The following is a 19,895-nucleotide window of genomic DNA, read 5'->3' as shown; positions in this document are numbered from 1 at the left end:
ACATGTGACAAATATAAATGAAATGAAGTCAAAAATCAAATAGCTCGGCATCATCCAGGATAAAGCAGCCCGCTTTATCACTACCTCTTGCACAAACATTCAGTCCATCCACAACCAACTAACAGCACAGCAGTAGTACGTACCATCTGTAAGATACACTACAAGAACTCACTAAGGTTCCTTAGGCAGCACCTCCCATACCCATGACCATTACCATCTAGAAGGACAAGAGCAGCAGGTACCTGGGAAAGCCACCACCCGGAGATTCCTCTCCAAGAGGCTCACCATCCTGACTTAGAAATATATCACCATTTCTTCACTGTCACTGGAACAAAATCCTGGAAATCCCTCCCCAACAGCACTGTGGGTGCACCTACACCACATCCACTGCATCGGTTCAAGGAGGCTACTCACCACCACCTTCAAGAGCATCATCTTTTCCCAGTTAGGGAGTCTAAAGCTAGACAGCATAGGTTTAAGGTGAAAGGGGAGAGATACAAGAGGGTCCAGAAGGGCAATTTTTTCACTCAATGGTGAGCTGCCAGAAACAGTAATGGAGGTGGGTACAATTTTGTATTTTAAAAAGCATTTAGACAGTTACATGGGTATAGAGGGATATGGGCCAAGTACTGGCAATTGGGACTAGCTTAAATGGTACAAATTGGGCAGCATGGACAAGTTGGGCCAAAGGGCCTTTTCCATGCTGTAAACCTCTATGACTCTAACTAGGAATGGGCAATAAATGCTGGTCTAGCCAGTGGCACATGTAACCTGTAAAATAAACTTTAAAAAAAAGCATTCACCGGATGAAATTGGTGGGTAATGATGAAGAGATGATTTATTCCCCCCACTTGTACCTCAATAAAAAGGCATGCATTTACACAGTGCTTCTCATGACCACTGGATGTGTCAAAGCACTTTATGGTCAAGGAAATGCAGCAAAGTGGAGCAGCCAATTCCTACACAGCAAGCTCCCACAAACAATATGACAATGGCTAAAGAATCAGTTTTTATGAGGAGGATTGGGAGATAAATACTAGCCAAGACATCAGAGATCACTTTTCTGTTCTTCAAAATAGTGCAGTGGAATCTTTTACAGCAGGTTGATGGGGCATCAGTTTAATGCGGCAGCAGACAACCTGTGGCTTGGGGAGGGGTGGGGGGGGTTCAAATGCGGCCCATCAGGATATTAAGTGTGGCCCACGAGGCACTTTGTTGACTATTGACCACACGCAAGTCTGCCAGATTCCACTGGTTTTTGCCCTCCTAGTTTCTTTCCCTACCATCATGACTTTAGTGATAAGCAGATAAAGCAAGAGCACGCGGAGTGAGGTGTGTGCTGATTGCTCACAATATTGACTGTGAGAGGTGTGCGCACCCTCTGCATCCAATCAAAGCACAAATCTTTTTGTTTTTAAACCATTTGAAGTTGATGACAGTTCTATCGATGTATGAATGATTAAGCATTTGCTATAACTTATCGTGACGTTTTTGGCGTACGTCAAACGTATTTAATTTTATCCACGAGGTCACGGTTAGTGAACATGCCCGATTTCGATCACTGAGACAGCCACTCACTAGTCCATATTGCCCATCACTGGTTTTAATATCACACCTCCTAGAGTGCAGCACTCCCTCAGTACTGTGCTGGAGTGACAGCTTTCGTAAAGAACACTGCAGCTAATTTTTACACCCTTCTCTTCAGGCCTTCCGTGACTGTAGTAACCAGTCTCACTGCTGAATAGATTTGAGCAAAAATAAATTTTGTCACAATTCTCGAGAACATTACAACCCTGTCTCCCAATTCTCGTCCAATCCCCAATAAATCACCTCACAGCTGTGAAAGGACCTCACCAACAACGGTCACCAAAATGGTTGACACAACGTCTCTTCAATTCACTTTCAAAGTTGCTCTTTGGCAAACCTTTTCCGAATATGATTCAGATTATTATCATGGTTTCCAAATGTTAAACAGTCATTTAACATGATCTTTGCCATTTGTTGTTTGACCTTTTCTGGCTGAATATTTTTAAAATTGTTGTGGAATTTCCCCATGATGTTTTTCAAGATATTTTATTGTGGATATAGATTTAACTTTTGGCAAGTCTGAAACGATCAAAGTCACTGTTGGCTTGATGTCAAGTGCCCTGTTTAAAAAGAGCCACACAAGACCAGTTTCAGCTCTTTTCCTTAATCTCTACCAAAGTGACTCACTGGGCTAGGGAGATGTAATAAAAAAAAAAATCAATAGAAGCTCCAGCTAGCTGAACGGTGATGTGTCTGCGATCGAAGAAAAGGGAAAATTTTAAACCCTGAAATGTGACAGGTGAAGGATTAAATTGTTAAGGATGGGAAATCCTCTCCAAACGCACTTTAGCTGTGGGTTCGGTGGAAACCTGCTGTCAAGGTGAGTCAGGGATTAGATGACTTGAGTGAGGCTGCTTCAGGTTTTAGCAGATTTAATGGCTACAAATCAGGTTTTCCCCAGAGCGCAGGAAAGTCTGCAACTAAAGGGAGATCAGAACTGACAGCAAATGCTTTTCCAGCACTGCTTGTGGATCAGGAGCAGCCGTACCTATCCACAAGCCTAAAACATTGACATCACAACCTTCCTCCTTCCCCAGAATCAGATGATCACTCCTGCCACACCCCTCCCTTTCTAACCTCTTCCTAGTGCAATTCTTCCCTCACCCCGAACCTCGCCAATGCTCTGAGTGGCCTCATACAGGCAAATTTCCTGTCCAGCAGTCAACCAGCCTGTCTCTTGGTCTGGCTGGCTCCTATAGCGTTCAACTGTTCTTCCTTCACTTATGTATGCCTGATAACTGATCTAGGCTCACTGTGCTCGATCGCTTGAGCCTGGGTGTCAACTCTAAAGCTAAAACGTAAACAGACACCACAAAAGCTACTCGAACCAGGTGCTGGGACAAACATGACTACAGACATTTTGTGACTGCAGAGATAATTTAAAGCACGTTAATTGACATTGTTGCAAAGCTCTGAGCTTTCGCCAAAATATACAAGAAAGAAAGAAATACACAACAGCTACCACGCAAGAAAACCTATTTTCTGGACACCAAGCATTATCCCCACACTCTCACTGGAAGTATCAGAACCCTAGTTTCTAGATGGCCATTGTTCTAATGGGGTGAAGTTCTGATGAGGCAGGTTCTGGTCACTCCTCTGGTGTAATCTGAAGCACTCCCATTTCCCTTGGTCATGCTCATTAAAAATGCATGAGGCAATTTTCGTTGGTAGGAAGTAACCTGTCAATATGGAATATTAGAGAACCACCACAGGACCTTAAAAGGGGCAAAGGTCAAAGACGAGGTCCCATCGGAGGCATCCGTTGATCCCACAGACATCAGGAAAGACAGAGTCACAATGAAGGGAAGGAAGACCCTCCCTCAAAAATACAAAACCCTCCCTCCTCCCATCTCACTGCCAGCAACCGCACTTCCTGGAATTTACCACTAACTTCCTCGTTGCTACCCCCGAAAACAGTGGTCACTCCAGTGGAGACTTCAGTCCATTAGCTAGGCTGACGCTGCAGTGCAGTACTGCTCCATTGTTAGAAAATGCCTTTTTTCAGGCTTTACATTAAATCCATGGACATAAGATATCCCACGGCATGAAATTAAGAACAGCGGGGGAATTCTTCCCAGAGTCCTGACCAATATTTATCTCACAACCAACATCACGAAAAAGAATCCAATCATCAGTACTTTGATTTTTATGGGACCTTGCTTTGAGTAAGTTGGCTACTGCATTTCCCACATTGCCATAAGATACAGGAGCAGAATTCGGCCATTTGGCCCATCGGGTCTGTTTTGCCTTTCAATCATGGCCAATAAGTTTCTAAACCCCACTCTCCTGCTTTTACCCCGTAACCTTTGATCCTCTTACTAATCAAGAATCAATCCATCTCGGTCTTAAATACACTCAGTGACCTGGCCTCCACAGCCTTCTGAATTCTATAGATTCACCACCCTCTGAAGAAATTCCTCCTCATCTCATTTCTAAAGGGTCGCTCCTTTACTCTGAGGCTGTGCTCTTGGATCCTAGTCTCACCTACGAATAGAAACATCTTCCCTACATCCACTCTATCCAGGTCTTTCAGTATTCTGTAAGTTTCAATGAGATCCCCCCTCATCCTTTTAAACTCCATCAATTACAGGCCCAGAGTTCTCAAATGCTCCTCATACATCAAGTTTTTCATACCGGGATCACGCTTGTGAACCTACAATTCAACAATGATTACAACTCAAAGTCCTTTATTGACTGTAAAGCCCTTCGGATTACCTGAAGATCTTGAAAGGTGTTGTCTCAGTGCCTACATTATCGCTCCTTCTGCAGGGACACAGGAGAATCTGGTCTCATGCTTCCTTGGAGAAACCTAAAGCCGTCTTTTGAACTGGACATGATTGCTTGTATTTTTCTAGGACAGAAGTCCTCAGTTTCAGGAACTTGCATCCTCCTCTCTGCTCCTTTCTCCCCTGATATTATGCCCACCATAATAATACAAACAAGCTGAGGCTCAGAGATCAAAAGGAAGTTATCCTTTTGAAGTTGCCAGTCATGCATCCAGAGACAAACTGCCTGTTGCCCAGAGTGTGAGTGGCCAGCAAAGAGAATAAACACCATGGAGACAAGAGACATAGTGAATACAGGCCAGAGCAATTCATCAAAGGCAGGAAGCAATTTTTGAAGCAAGCACTTTCAGGAAAGCACTCTCTTTAACTCTGGGCATTAGTGTATAGCACAGAGGCTGGGATTGGGGGGGGGGGGGGGGGGGTGGTGTGGAGTGGATGGGGAGGAAGTCCATAACAACTATTGGATTAAGCCTCAGCTATTTTAACATCCAGGCATCATCTCCACCTGGAGCCCAGGTGGGAGGGAGAATAGCTACCAAACCAGGAAGAGGAAGTGAGATTTCACAGGAAGCCACCACCAGAGATGGAATGGAACAGGTAAAATGTAAGTTGTGACTGGACAGATAGAGGAGGTGATGGGTGGGAAGGGATGGAGGAGTGGGGGGAACGGGTGGGAAGGGATGGAGGGGTGGGGGGAACGGGTGGGAAGGGATGGAGGGGTGGGGGGAACGGGTGGGAAGGGATGGAGGGGTGGGGGGAACGGGTGGGAAGGGATGGAGGGGTGGGGGGAACGGGTGGGAAGGGATGGAGGGGTGGGGGGAACGGGTGGGAAGGGATGGAGAGGTGGGGAAAACCGGGGGGTGGGGGGAGGGATGGAGGGAACAGGTGGGAAGGGATGGAAGGAGGGGGAAAACAGGGGGGTGGGAAGGGATGGAGGGGGAGAAAGTTTGGAGGGGGTAACAGGGGAAGGGGTTAGTGGAGGAGGGGTGGAGGGAGCAGTGGAGAAGTATTAATGCTGTGGGAACCTTAGATTTCTCTTGGACCTATGTTAGTTCCTCACCACTTCTCAATGGTGGCTTCAAGACCAATGTGCAATTTGAATGACCTGGTGCTGAAATTGCATCGGGGTCCAAAAGGAGGTCAGTGGATCCTCACTTTATATATTCACAAGTCCCCCCCAAGCCTGACTGCAGTGGGCATCCTTCACAGAAGCAAAAAGAGAGTATTTAAATGGCAATGGATGCAACCATGTCAAAGTGGGATGTGCCCAGCTGCTACTTTAATCACCCTTCTTGTGCTGTTAAAACTGATGCATAAGATTACCAGCTTCTTCACACAAAGATTCCATTACATCTCGAGTCGGGAGATGTCCGGGAATTTACAAGAGGGACCTAAGGAACACAAGTACAGTGCACTTCAAAAAAAACCTAATTTCCTTTATATATTCAGTTAAAACGAAGACAGTATAATCTTGAGGTTCTGATTAGCCTGGTGGTATTTAGGTCCTGTCAAAAGAGAGGCAGCGATACTTCATGAATTATTCGTCTTTTCTTAACGAGGCAGTATTTTCTGAAAATCTGTGGGGAAAACTTGTACATTTGATCAGCTTAAAGTTATGAATGTATCAAATACTTATTTACTTACATTCCAACCCCCAAAAGAAAAACTTTCACTTACAAAATGTCTTTCTTATCCTCAACATCCCAAAGTGCTTCACGAGCTTCTAAAATGTAACCTCTATGATAAGGTTACAAACATTTTACCCGACTTTCAGCACCTAGTTGGGTAGCTGGTGTCAGATTATTTTCTTGTTCAGTGCACCAATCCACCACCCCTCCCTCAGAGAGATATGCCCTGAATGGTGTGATTTTTCACTCCCCAGGCGTGGGGAGCATGAGGCAAGTGCAGGATGGAATCGCGTCCAATGCTCCCAGATGCCTAGGGGCAACCAAGTGGTGGGGCAGGCAGTTTAAATCTTGGTACCCTGGGACTTTGTCTCAGGTTGTTTTGTTAAATATTTTGCTTTTTCCGAACAAACATCCAAACTCATCACTCTCTGTCCTTATAAACTCCATGCCAACTCATCCGAATCCATCATTAGCAGATCTCAAGGACCATGTTGCAATGAAACAAAATAAAGATCTAAGGGGCTACTGTATCTTTCACTATAGGAAGCAACAACTGCAATTCATGAAAACCCATTCAATACATTGAAGTCCCAAGTACCTAATCCCTTATAAAAACAAACATTTTTGTTCATAACTTTGCATCTAAGAATTAAATCCTTTAAATTAAATCCTTAACAAACTCTCTGAGCTGCCTAATTATAGAACGTTGACCAACATTAATGATATAATGACAGCGTTCGAGTTATGTCAAAAAACTACTGAAACTGATAGAAAGTCCCACAGACACAAGCAGCTAGTTCTTTTTTCAATTTCTAAAAGGGTGGGATTTAAATAACGGTTCTACAATCCTTACCACCCCTTCAAGAACATTTACAGCCTCTCTAAAGGATCATAAGTCCCACACTGGCGAGATAAGGTTCCTGTTCCAGTGAAACTTTTTTTTGAAAACTCAGTACTGATTGCACTGCAGAGTTTGGGAGCTACCTCCCCAACCCCCCAAGCAAATAAAGGAGCTGTTGGAAGTGGGGAGAGGGGCTTCTTTATCTGGGTCCAACTCACCATTTTTAAAAGGTGCCTAGAGTCTCCACAACCCTTAAAAATCTGGCCTATTAAAAGGTCCTGGCACAGCAGAGATAGGTGACCAGATAGACCGTTTAGGTACAGAATATATAGCCCCTTGAGCCTGTTCCACCATTTCATAAGATTATGGCTGGCTTCTGACCCAACTCCAAATACTTGCCTTTAATATATTTGATTAACGAGGATCTATCAATTTTAATTTTAAAATTAACAAGTGATCTAGCATCAGTTGCAATTTACAGAGCACCCACTACCCTTTTGTGAAGCAAAGGGTTTCCTAATTTTGCTCCCAAAAGATCTGGATTTAATTTAGATTATTCCCAACATACAAAAATAGGATCTCTCTACATGGCACCTGCCTCCCCCACCACCTCCTGAAAACTTCAATCCTGTCACCCTTATGGTGTCGGATCAGGGATAATTATTGACCTGGACAGTTTCCACGATCTTCTTTGATATAAAATTATTTTACAGTACTATTCAATGAAAGACCAACATTTTATTATTTATTAGTGTCACAAGTAGGCTCACATTAACACTGCAATGAAACTACTGTGAAAATCCCATAGCCACCACACTCCGGTGCCTGTTCAGGTATACTGAGGAAGAATTTAGCACGGCCAATGCACCCTAACCAGCATGTCTTTTGGACTGTGGGAGGAAACCACAGCATCCGGAGGAAACGCACGCAGACACAGGGAGAATGTGCACACTCCACACAGACAGTGAACAAAGCCAGGAATCGAACCTGGGTCCCTGGCACTGTGAGGCAGCAGTGCTAACCCCATTGTGCCGTTCCCATTTCACCCTCAAAAGGGCACTGGGAATGGTGTACGGTGAATAGCTAATTCAATAATTGTCCAGTTTACACTAATGCCCAAAACCGCAATCACCCACTGCCTACGTTGAAAATCAGTCTCCTCCGTGAGGGGAACACATAGAGGCAAGAAAATATTAGATTAGACAGGCATCTGTGTCAGCACAAACTTGGTGGGCTAAAGGACATGTTCCTGTGCTGTACTGTTCTTTGTTCTTTGAATGGTGACTAGAGACAAAAAGTAAATTAGTCATAAGCGGCCTTTCGTCAACATTGCAAATGAATTCTAACAATGCTTTAAAAAGGGGTTTAGTGACAGACGCTCACACTAAAATGTCCTCCTCTCCTTCTCAAACTTTGTAACTGTCCTCAAAACAACGAGAATAACATGGTCACACAGGTTATGCTTAACTACAGCTTAGCACTGTCTAACAGGAGTCAAATTAAGTGGACCAGTCAAAGTGCTGGCTTTAATATGTACACTAATGTTCAATGGCACTCTATATTAGCTGCAAGCGATGGATCAGGAGCAACAAAATCAAGACACATGGCAGGATTCATTCCCAATTTCTTTGGCGGTTGGCACAATTTAGAATGGTATTGTGCTGGCACATTTACATTCAATTCCTAATGTTACGTTTGCCATAAGAAGTGATTTGAATACATTGCAAAAAATCAAACAAAAGAGGCACATCAATAAATAATTCAGCACTGGATGAACACAAAGGAGTATTTAAGTCAGTCCAGAGTTAGGACAGCCTCAGATAGGCTGCCAATAGTAAAATGGATGCCATTCCCCAATTGTCTCAAAGGCAGGACGGGCTTACAACCCATGGCTGGTTTAAGAGGAGCACTGTGACACTGTCAGATTAGCTTTTAAAATACCTTTTGTGAGTAATCACCATTACAAGACTTCCCTGCCAATCAGCACGAGAATTACAAGTACTTTTGGTCAAGCATTGGGCATCTATAGGAAGGACGTAGAAGCTATTGAAAGGGTACAGAGGAGATTTACAAGGATGTTGCCTGGACTGGGAGGCATGCGTTATGAAGTTAGGTTGAGGGAGCTGGGACTCTTTTCCCTGGAGAGACGAAGGTTGAGAGGCGACCTGATAGAAGTTTATAAAATGTTGAGAGGAATAGATAGGGTGGATTCTCAGAGGCTATTTCCCCGGGTTGAAATGGTCGCTACGAGAGGACACAGATGGAAGGTGCGGGGAGGCAAGTACAGAAGTGATGTTAGGGGTAAGTTTTTCACTCAGAGGGTGGTGAGTGAATGGAATCGGCTGCCGTCAGTGGTGGTGGAGGCGAACTTGCTGGGGTCTTTTAAAAGACTTCTGGATGAGTATATGGAATTTAATGGGATTGGGGGTTATAGATAGGTCTATAGATTGGTAGGCGTTGATGTGATCGGCGCAACTCGTGGGCCAAAGGGCCTGTTTGTGCTGTAGTGTTCTATGTTCTATCTCGCATCAAAAACCATAAATAAGAACAATAGCCTGTACGCTGTGATGTCCACAGCAGTGAAATCAGTCCACTCCATCACAGGAAAGAAGCTGACAACAAACCAGGAGTCATTTTATACCTGACACTATTTTCAACTTCATTGATTTGAACAGCAGAAGCCAATTTTCACCCCCATGACTGGACATGCAACAATCCAATTTCTAAAGCCAACTTTGTTGTGTTTTCAGAGGCATGCTTGTTTACCTGTAAATCTGAGCCTAGGATTTAGTTGGCTTAGGCATGGTTTGTGTCCATCTAGCAGCTTGTCGTGAGGAGAGAGAGAGAGAGAGAGTGTGTGTGTGTGTGTGTGTGTGTGTGTGTGTGTGTGTGTGTGTGTGTGTGTGTGTGTGTGTGTGTGTGTGTGTGACACACATATTTACCAGAACGCTTCCACCTTGTCCAGCTAAGTGGGGTAGGTCTAAATGAAAAGACACGAGGTAGCAACAGGGATAGACAATATCTACCCTCAGTATTATTCCATCTATATTTGTTGGCTCTTTATTATCTCACCTTCCTTTCAGAGACCCTCACCACATTGTATGGCAGCAACAAACATTTCAGAATGAAGATACTACCAGGCAAAGTAAAGCCCTTAGACCACTGGTTAAAAAAACAACCCAGGTATGCCAACAACACACGAAGCAAAAGGAACAAAACCTGAAAACACAAAATGACTGTTAAACAAAGTTGAAATGACCAAGTCTAGAATCATAGAATCCCCACAGTGGATTCGGCCCATCACATCTGCACCAACTCTGCAACAGATCATTTTAGCCTGGCCCTATCCCCGCAACCCCATGTATTTACACCACTAATCCCCCTAATTTACATATCTCTGGACACTAAGAGGCAATTTAGCATGGCCTAACCTGCATATTTTTTGGAGCAGACCAATACTTTATAGTTAAGACAGACAGGGAGAGCTCTTACATGAAGTTAGAAAATCTGGCGTTGGATGTAATTCTAATGAAAGTTGCTATATGAATCAGTTTGTGCTTTCTGGTAGCACTATTTTCTTTGCTCCCTCAAGCTATGCTTTGGGAAGTTAGGCACATTGCAATTCAAACCTGAGTTTCCAATCCATCCCATTACCAGAGAGCCCTTGTGCCACCAACTGAGCCTCAGAAAATCAGGACTCTGATGTCGAGTCTTTCATCAGCCACAGCAAAAGTATTCATGAGTTTTAAATATTTACATCAGTGCTGAAGAGCTCCTTCCTCTGCCAATTATTGCTCATTAACATCTTTATTCACTTTGTGATTCATGATAGCGTTGGCTTCGAAAAGCCAGAACATCTGTCAAATAACTTTATAAAATGAGAAGATTCTTGAAAGATCATTCCACTTATAGATTGCAGTCAGAACACACATAATAATGGAGGCACTCTGGTTCTAGTTGGACGATGACACTGGTGTGTCTTTCCGAAGTTAATCTGTTCAGCCAGTTTCGTGTTAGGGGAACTATTCCAGCCACAGGCAGCCATACAACATCTCTTTGTCCAATAAAGGAAGACAAGAACAGGTTTCTTTGAATGCCTTCACAAGGGATTCAGTGATATATACATATTATAGCTATAAAAAAACTGTACAAGTGTCATTATCTACAGAACTAATATTTCACACTTGGAATAACCATTGATGTCAAGATTTGCAGGGGTCAGGATTTGTTTTTCGATACGCAAGATGAAGAGTTTGAGGGACGAGAAGACCTGAAGGTTATTCATTGATTCCGACACCTCTTTCAGTATACTGTTGCTATTCGACTTGGAGGGTTCATCTCTAAAATATTAAACAGCTAAACAAACAGCAATTCCCTCTGAAGATTCAAAATGCACTTTTTGTTCAGCTATAGTGCAGTGTTTGTTAGAACCATGGCAGGGGATAATGGCTAAGCAATAAAAGACCTAGCTTCCAGCTCAAACCAGGCACAATCAAAGCTTTATAATTTATTTTAATAAAATCTCATTGTACGATTTGACCTTCTCATAATTCAAAGAAGCAGGACGCAGTGCTGCAAGTCGAATCAAAATGATTAAGAACTGGTGTAATTCTTGCTTGAATAGACATTTGCTGGGGGCCCAAATCTTTTGATTATTAATTCCCAGTCCCTGGTCCAGTTGTTGACCAGGGTTACCACACCCTCAGACATTAAAGATTAGTTCCTACATTACAGGTAAACTATCCTTCCTCTCCTTCCTTAATTTATCTGCAGAGTTTGACATAGTTGCCACACCATTCACCTCCACTGTCATTATCCAGCTGGCTCGGACTGCAACCAGAATGTCATCTTTCAATGACTTCTCTTCCTGACTTGCGCTGTTACCTCTATCCTCGGCTCCCAAGCTGTTACCTCTATGTAAGGTTCTCTCTGATCTACATGCTGCCCCCCGATGATAATGATTGGAAAACAGTTGTGGGGGGGATTTTATGGCTTCGCTCATCCCAAAATCATAAAATCCCACACAAGATTCCTATGGCGGGTGGGGTGGTAAAATTCCAGCCACAGCATCAGTTTGTGTCTCCCAGCTCCACCTCACCACTACTCATCTCAACTACTCCATTGTTATTAAGTGATCAGATTGCGACAGTCCAGCCACTGCTAGCTGAGCAGAAGTTTCTAACAAATAAATATTGGGAAGGCCAAAGCCTTTGTCTATGTCTGCTGCCACAAAAGTTGCCCTCTCTCTGCCTACTCCATCTCTCTCTCTCTGGTAGCTGCCTGAGGACTGAACCAGACTGTTTGCAACCTTGGTGTCACATTTCATCCCCAGATGAGCTTTGAATCACATTCATACCATCACGCAAACTGCCTAAGCTCCAGCTCCGTAACATTACTTACTTTAGCTGTGCCTCAACTCATCTGCTGCTGAAACCCTCATCCACGCCAGTGTTAATTTTGGGTTTGGCTATAGCAGTGCACTCCTAGCTGGCTTCCAGTTTTCAACACGGCATAAAGGTCATCAAAATCTCCACTGCACAAGTCATTACTCGCACCAAATCCAGTTCACCCATCACCCCAGTGTGCACTGGCCAATATGGAGTCCCCATTAAGCAACGCCTCAATTTTAAAAACTCTTCCTAGTGTTAAAATCTCTCAATGGCCTCAGTCCTCCCCATCTTTATAATCTCCAGCAGTCCCAGAAGCCTCATATCTGTGCCCTATTATTCTGGTACCTGATCCAACTGTCTGCCCCTCTTCTGTGGCTATGTTCAAGGCTGGGTGTCCCTGAAGAGGGGGCATGTGGTGCCCAACCTTGAGAGGTTCCACGAATAGTGGGCTGGAGTGCATCATCACCGCTACGAATGATGTTTGTTTTAGCTCATTAAGGTTCCTATGACATTCAATTTCTATTACAGTGCTCCACCAGGAAGAGTAATGTATGGTTGCCCTCATCCATTATCATTTTGTTTTTACATCTGACAGCATAATTCTGATCTCTTGAGAAAACCCAATTTATTTTTCTCCAACCATTGTGTCTGTGCCTTCAGTTCCCTTTGCTCAAATATCTGGAATTCCCTCCCTAATCCTTTCTTTTTTTTTCCTTCTTTAAGATGCTCCCAGAGGAACCCCACACAGACATGGGGAGAACATACGGCGACCAAGGCTGGAATTGAAGCCGGGTCCATTGCGCTGAGAGCCAGCGGTGCTTGAAATGCTTTCTTCCCTTGAAATGAACTTTAATTCCAATAGCAATCCTTGATGCTGAATGCATTCAATATTGATTATGGATGACCAATGTACAACACGAGTAATATAAAATGGCCGGAGATCAATTAGAAATGAATCAAGTTTACCTAGATGTTTCACACTCATTCTCCATTGGTGTCCACTTCCATCGACTCTGTCTACACTTCCTGCTGCCTTGTAAAAGCAGCCAGCATAACAAAGGACCCCGTGCACCCCGGACATACTCTCTTTCACCTTCTTCCATAGGGAAAAAGATACACAAGTGTGAGATCACATACTCACTGACTCAAGGACAGCTTCTTCTCTGCTACTGTCAGATTTTTGAATGGACCTGCCATATGTTAAGCTGACCTTTCCCTACACATGAGCTGTGACTGTAATGTTACATTCTGCGCCTTCTCCTTTCCTTCTCCCCTCTGTACTCTATAGATGGCGTTTTGTCTGTCTCACTCGGAAGAAACAATACTTTTCATTGTATCTCAATACATGTGACAATAATAAATAAAATTTTCAAGACAAAATAGGGACTAAAATTCTGTTTAGTGGTTTGGATTTTATATCCTTTACCTTGTTGTTATCACTGCACATTTGTACTATGAACAATGCAGTGTACCTGTCTTTAGAGGCCCAGAACATTGCCCAAGGTTGTTTTATTCTTTACATTCAGAGGCATCCACTAGTTGCCATTCTTGTCTGAGCTTCCACCCCTGTCTGTACAGATAAACAACTCAGAGATTTTCTCCCAAACACAACGTATTGGACCCACCGGCTCAAACCAAAAAGTTGCAACTTTTGAAGGCTTGGCCTCATTCTTGCACAGCTGTTTCAGTGACGCTGCCGCAGCTTTGACTCCCATCTCACAACGTAAACAGAACAAATCAGGAACACTTATCAGATTGTGGAAGTGCTTCCACTGGGAAACAATTTGGCAATGTAAAACATATCTTCATATTTCACCAGAATCTATGAACCCATTGAGCAAACTGCACCTCATTGAGCACAATTCGTAATCCATGTTATTCGGCATAGAATTAGCAGTGCAGTGCTCAAAGGATTACCCAGTTATCTTTAGGCAAAATAAGATACAGAACGAGCCACAGAACATAACATTTTGATTCTACAGCATGTTTCCTGGTAGAATTTCTCTGCTGGGTCTCCTTCTGCACAGCTGGCTGGTTGACTGAATGTAATGTTATTGTAAAGGATTAGAAATACCCAAAGGAAAATGGAGAAGGGACAGCTTTCTCGGAGAATTATAATCACTGGAGCACAAGCTGGCACTGTTTGGAAAAGAACAAAAGGCCAAACAAAATAAAACCATCAGCATCTTTAAAGGCAAGCGGCCAGAATTGTATGTGTGCTTAGCTTCAGTGGTGATGGTGGTACATAGTGGTTAAGCACCCGCAGTACCATTAACAGCTGACTGCACCTAACAAATGGAGCAATTCAGGGAAACAAAGGCCCGTTAAGACATTGTCATTGGAGGCTGGATACAAGCCAGGGTCTAGAGCCAAGTGCAAGAGGAACAATTAGCAATGCAGAGCTGAGCGATCGTAGTTATGCAGCAGATAAAACACCAATGAAGAATTAAATTAGTCATTTGGGAAATCAATCACGATGTTGGTCACAAAATTGGTCTTCAGGATTGTCGCTACGTTGGTCGTCTCACTAAAAAGGCAGGGTTGAGAGCCATAATTAAACTGAAAACAGTAACGGGAATGCTCTTCTGGGCCCTGTAATAATCCTAAGGAGCACCAACTTGAACTTGCCTCAAACAATTGTGTGTGATATATTAACAGTAGCTGCATTTCGCTTTTTATCTTCCTTGCCTTGACCAGGTATCAGGAAAGAAGGGTTCTCTCTTTGCTTTTGATGAACAGAAATGCTTAGTCTCCAGGTCATAAAGGTCTCGCATCATAAGCTCATTGTTGGGTCTGTTTTAAAAGGTTATTGTATAACATTACAAAATGGTTGGAAACTGTCCTTTTCCATAATGGACAGGTCCTTTTCCATAATGATTTTAATTTCCATAATTAGCCCAGAAAAGCATTCAACCACTGAACAAAAATATTACGCTTATATCAGATTTTACAAGATCATAACATTTTACAGCACTAAAGGAGATTGTTTGGCCCAGGAGGTCTTCAAGCGCATTTAATTAAAAATAGCACAATGCTGACATACTGGAAACTTTGTCACGTGCAAAACATGGTTTTCACATAGCCCATCCAAACATTCCCTCATAACAGTTCAACACACAGATGCTCAAATTTTATCATTTCCAGGGCAGATCTCATTAGATACTAGTCAAACACACACACTTTCTATTGGATTGGTAGTTATGAAGGTCTAAGAAATATCAGTAAGTTTTGAAATATAGTTTTAAAAGAAAGCAAATAATCAAAATCAACATGATTAAAGAGATCGCGTGAAAAGAAAAGTGAAGAGTAGGAATAGATGCAAATTGTCTACTGTACCTGCTATTTGGGCACCTATCAGCCACAACTTGAAGGCAATCACCAGCTGGATTTGATTAAACAAAATTATAACTTTCATGTGGAGTTGGGGGGGTGGTGGGGGGGAATAAATTTGAAGAAAATTATCCAAACATATCCTTGCTTCAAATCCACACAAGCTGGTTGAGAGGAGGTTTTCTGTAACAATTTTCTCATTGTCAGATTGCCTCTTTGCCTAGGGAGGAATATTTGTTGACCATTGTATGGCATTTCTCCAGTGTGAGATGGTTCTTATAAAAATCTATAAACAAGGATTATTATCACAAGCTATGGGAATAAGATGACAAATGAAACATTTCTTTCATCACAAAAGGTAATGGAATTTTCAAACAGATTATAGAACAACCACTAAAGCAGGGAGCGCAAACAGATTGGAGAGATGATTAGATGTGTTTATTCAGCCGTTTGGAATTACACAACGATGTTAAAAAGTCAGAGTGGCTATTCAGCCCCTTGCATCTGCTATGCTGTTCAATAAGATCACAGCAAATCTGACTGTGGCCTCAACTGGACTATCAAGCCTCCTCTCCATATATTTTGACTCCCTTGCAAGTCAAAAATCCATCTAGCTCAGTTCTGGATATATACAATGCCCCAGTGTCCAATCCACTCTGGGCTGGAGAATTCAATGTTTTTGCTTGGTTTTGAGTCAAGAATTTTTTTCAAATGCAAAACAACGGCTCATCTGAGATTTAAATACTGGATTTCTGATACTTCAACTTACAGGCGCATAGTGAAAATCATAGCCCAGACCAACATCCCAAATTCTGCTAAGACAGGATGAACCTACAAGGCTCAAGGACCTTTCCAATCCCTAAAACAGCTTGCATTCCCACGATCAATACATCATTAATGGGACTTACCATTTGTATAAGTATTGACATAGTACTTCCGACCCTGCGGTGACATGTAGCACTGCCAACCCTGTGGCAAAGGAGAGTGAGACATTTCCTCAATTGTCTGTGGACTCACTGACGCAGGTTTCTGTCAAAGACAAACACAAACAGGCAATTATTTCCAAAACTTTTGTGCATAAGCAGTGCTTAGATTTCTTCATAGTAAGTTTAATTACATTTGTCAAATCCAGAAATGCCATCTGATTCTATTCCATGCACATGTACAATTTTTTACAAGGCCCCTGTTTGTTAATGGATGAAGTTTAGTGGAACTTCCACCAAAGTAAGTTTAACAGTTACAATATGCTAAGAATCACAGAATTGTTACAGTGCAGAAGGAGGCCATTTGGCCCATTGTGTCTGCAGTGGCTCTTCAAATAAACATCATGACTTAGTGTTATTTCTGTGCCTTTTCCCTGTAACCCTGCAGATTGTTGCTATTCAAGTAATCATCTGAATGCCTTAATTAAGCCTGCCTCCACCACACTTCCAGACAGTGCATTCCAGACCCGAACCACTCGCTGCATAGAAGAAGCTTTTTCACACTTGCTTCTTTCGCAAATCACTTTAAACCCGTGCCGCCAAATTCTCCATCCTTTTAACAGCAGGAACAGTTTCTCCCCATCTACTCTGTCCAACCCCATCATGATTTTGAACGTCCATCAAATCTCCTCTTAGCCTTGTTCTCCCTAGGGAGAACATGACACACACGTGAGAATACCATCCACCAGGTACACGGTAAATACTCTTGCAACTCAGCCAACATTGTCTACCTGATACGTTGCAGGAAAGGATGTCCCGAAGCATGGTACATTGGGGAGACCGTGCAGACGCTACGACAACAGATGAATGAACATCGCTCGACAATCACCAGGCAAGACTGTTCCCTTCCTGTTGGCAAACACTTCAGTGGTCATGGGCATTCAGCCTCTGACCTTCGGGTAAGCATTTTCCAAGGCAGCCTTCACGACACATGACAGCGCAGTCGCTGAGCAGAGACTGATAGCCAAGTTCCGCACACATGAGGACGGTCTCAATAGGGATCTTGGGTTCATGTCGCACTATCTGTAACCCCCATGACTTGCCTGGGTTTGCAAAACCTCACTCACTGTACTGTCTGGAGACAATACACATCTCTTTAACCTGTGATCAGTGCACACATTGTTAGCCACTTTAAGACTTGAACAGCAGGTTAGGTGTAAAGATTCACATTCTAATCAGTAATCTGTAAACTGTCTGTGCTTTATATGCTCTGTCTGAGGCCAGAATTCTCCATTCACCTGACGAAGGGGCTAACCCCGAAAGCTAGTGTACTTACTATCAAATAAATCAGTTGGACTAAAACCTCGTGTTGTCAGACTTTTTACTGTGTTTACCCCAGTCCAACGTCGGCATATCCACATCATGACTCCCTAGGGAGAACAGTCCCAGCCTCTCCAACCTATCCTCATAACTAAAATTTCTCATCCCCGGAACCACGCTTGCAAACTACTTCTTCATTCTCTTATGCTTAACGCAGAGTGGGATACTAAAGTAGTTTTGTATTGATTTATCACTATATATTTTGTAATCAAACAAAGGAAATAAGATTTGACTTTGGTAGCTGGGTATCAATAACTGTATCATTTTTTCTAATCTTTGCTAATGCATCATTCTAAGCAATAGTTTTAATTTTGTCTAGCAATCCCCTGTTGTAATGTTGTCTGAGCCATATCAATCGTTTCAATCGGCATTATTTGTACTCGCCATTAAAGTCTCCTCGGTTATCATGCCATAAATTTTTATTCTGCAAGTGAACATGCACAACAACTACATTTTCAAGAAATACATTATTGACTCTTGTGTGCCTTAGGGCATCTTTAAGATGTATAATTCGCGATTGAAATGTGAGCCATTGTTTTTGTATGCGTACAATGTAACTAATGCTTCATTGTTCCGATACAAAACCTGACCAAAATGCCAGCTTCGTTGTTCAGATTGGAAAGCTGAAAACTCAGAATGCAAATGTTATGTTAACATTTATTCCTTAATTGATAGCAAGACAAAGTAAAGATTGAGATATTGCCCACTGACACAAGTAAGTGATGGCAAGAGTAGTGACTGTAGGGAGTTGGAGGCAGAAAACCTTTAATTTTAAAAATTGCAAGATTAAGGGGAAACAGGGGCTAAACGGATGCCCCATTTTCCCCGTGTTGGTTGCTGATATTTAACATGTGCAAGAACTAAAAGATCACAAATGCACACTTTTTACATTTGAAGTGTCAATCAAATATTGCTCACCCCAAGCTCTTTCAAACAGTTGACACAGGCAGAATGGGCTGAATGGCCTGCTTATGTTCCATATATTTTCTGTGATTCCCAACAGACTTATTGGACATAGCATAATCATTGGAATCAGTTGCCATAACCTTCTGCCATAACACACTAACAGTCGTATTGACATTGGCTCATTCAGTCAACCATTACGCATCTATTCTGATTTTCAATTATCGGGACAGATATCCAACAGGTGGCTGAATTGATAATGCCCATTTTACATAGAACCCTTACAGTGCAGAAGGCAGCCATTCAGACCATTGGGTCTAACCTGACTCTCCAATAGAGTATCTCACCCAAATCCTATCCATGTAACCCCACAGATTTACCTCACTGATCCCCCTAACATACACATCTTGGGGCACTAAGGGCAATTTTGAATGACCAATCCACCTAACCTGCACACCTTTGGACTGTGGCAGGAAACCGGAGTATCAGAATAAACTCACACAGCCACGGGGAGAACTCCACACAGATAGTCACCCAAAGCTGAAATCGATCTCAGATCGCTGGTGCTATGAGGCAGCAGTGCTAACCACTGTGCCCACCGTGCCATCTCCTAAAGTCAAAATTATCCCCATCACTTATGCACATGTGTTCGCAAGGGCCACTTGGGAAAGTTCTTGAATTCGTGCTGGTTCTTCAAGAATTGGCCCCATCAACAATAATTAGTAACATAATGCAGCAAAACATCCCAAAGCAACCCACACGAATAAACAGATACAAAGTGACAAATTGAAGTAAAAGAAAAAATGATTTTGAAGGGGTGAGCATAATAACGGATATCAAAAGGAACTTCCAAGGGTGGGGGGGGGGGGGGGGGGGGGGGGGGTGGAGATATCGCAATGTTCAAGGATGGGTTCTGGAACATGGGATTTCATAACTGAAGGCATGGAACCAATTTGAAGGGTGGGTGTGAGGGGTTTGAGTGTATTCCAAAGCAAGGAAAAAAAAAATCACAAATGCAAGGTCAAGTCGAAAGTACTGTTAATTAAGTTAAACGAAAAATGTTATAATAAAATCCAATATTTTTTCCAAGATGCTCGAGCACTAAAATGGTGGGTTCTAATTGTTTT

General features: G+C 42.8%; 1 protein-coding gene across 6 annotated transcripts in view; it reads right to left on the bottom strand.

The window, feature by feature from the left end:
* gas7b (growth arrest-specific 7b) overlaps positions 1 to 19,895 on the bottom strand; it is a 448,977-nt gene that overhangs the window by 252,883 nt on the left and 176,199 nt on the right. For all 6 annotated transcript variants that reach the window (XM_080209068.1, XM_080209072.1, XM_080209070.1 and 3 more), the window contains exon 2: positions 16,471 to 16,591. In XM_080209068.1, the coding sequence (XP_080065194.1) occupies positions 16,471 to 16,591 (121 nt within the window). The remainder of the gene's footprint in view (positions 1 to 16,470; positions 16,592 to 19,895) is intronic.

The sequence above is a fragment of the Carcharhinus amblyrhynchos genome, chromosome 21 (assembly GCF_965287045.1).
Source record: "Carcharhinus amblyrhynchos chromosome 21, sCarAmb.v2.hapA, whole genome shotgun sequence".
Lineage (NCBI taxonomy): Eukaryota > Metazoa > Chordata > Chondrichthyes > Carcharhiniformes > Carcharhinidae > Carcharhinus > Carcharhinus amblyrhynchos.
This window is presented reverse-complemented; position numbering and strand designations above follow the sequence as displayed.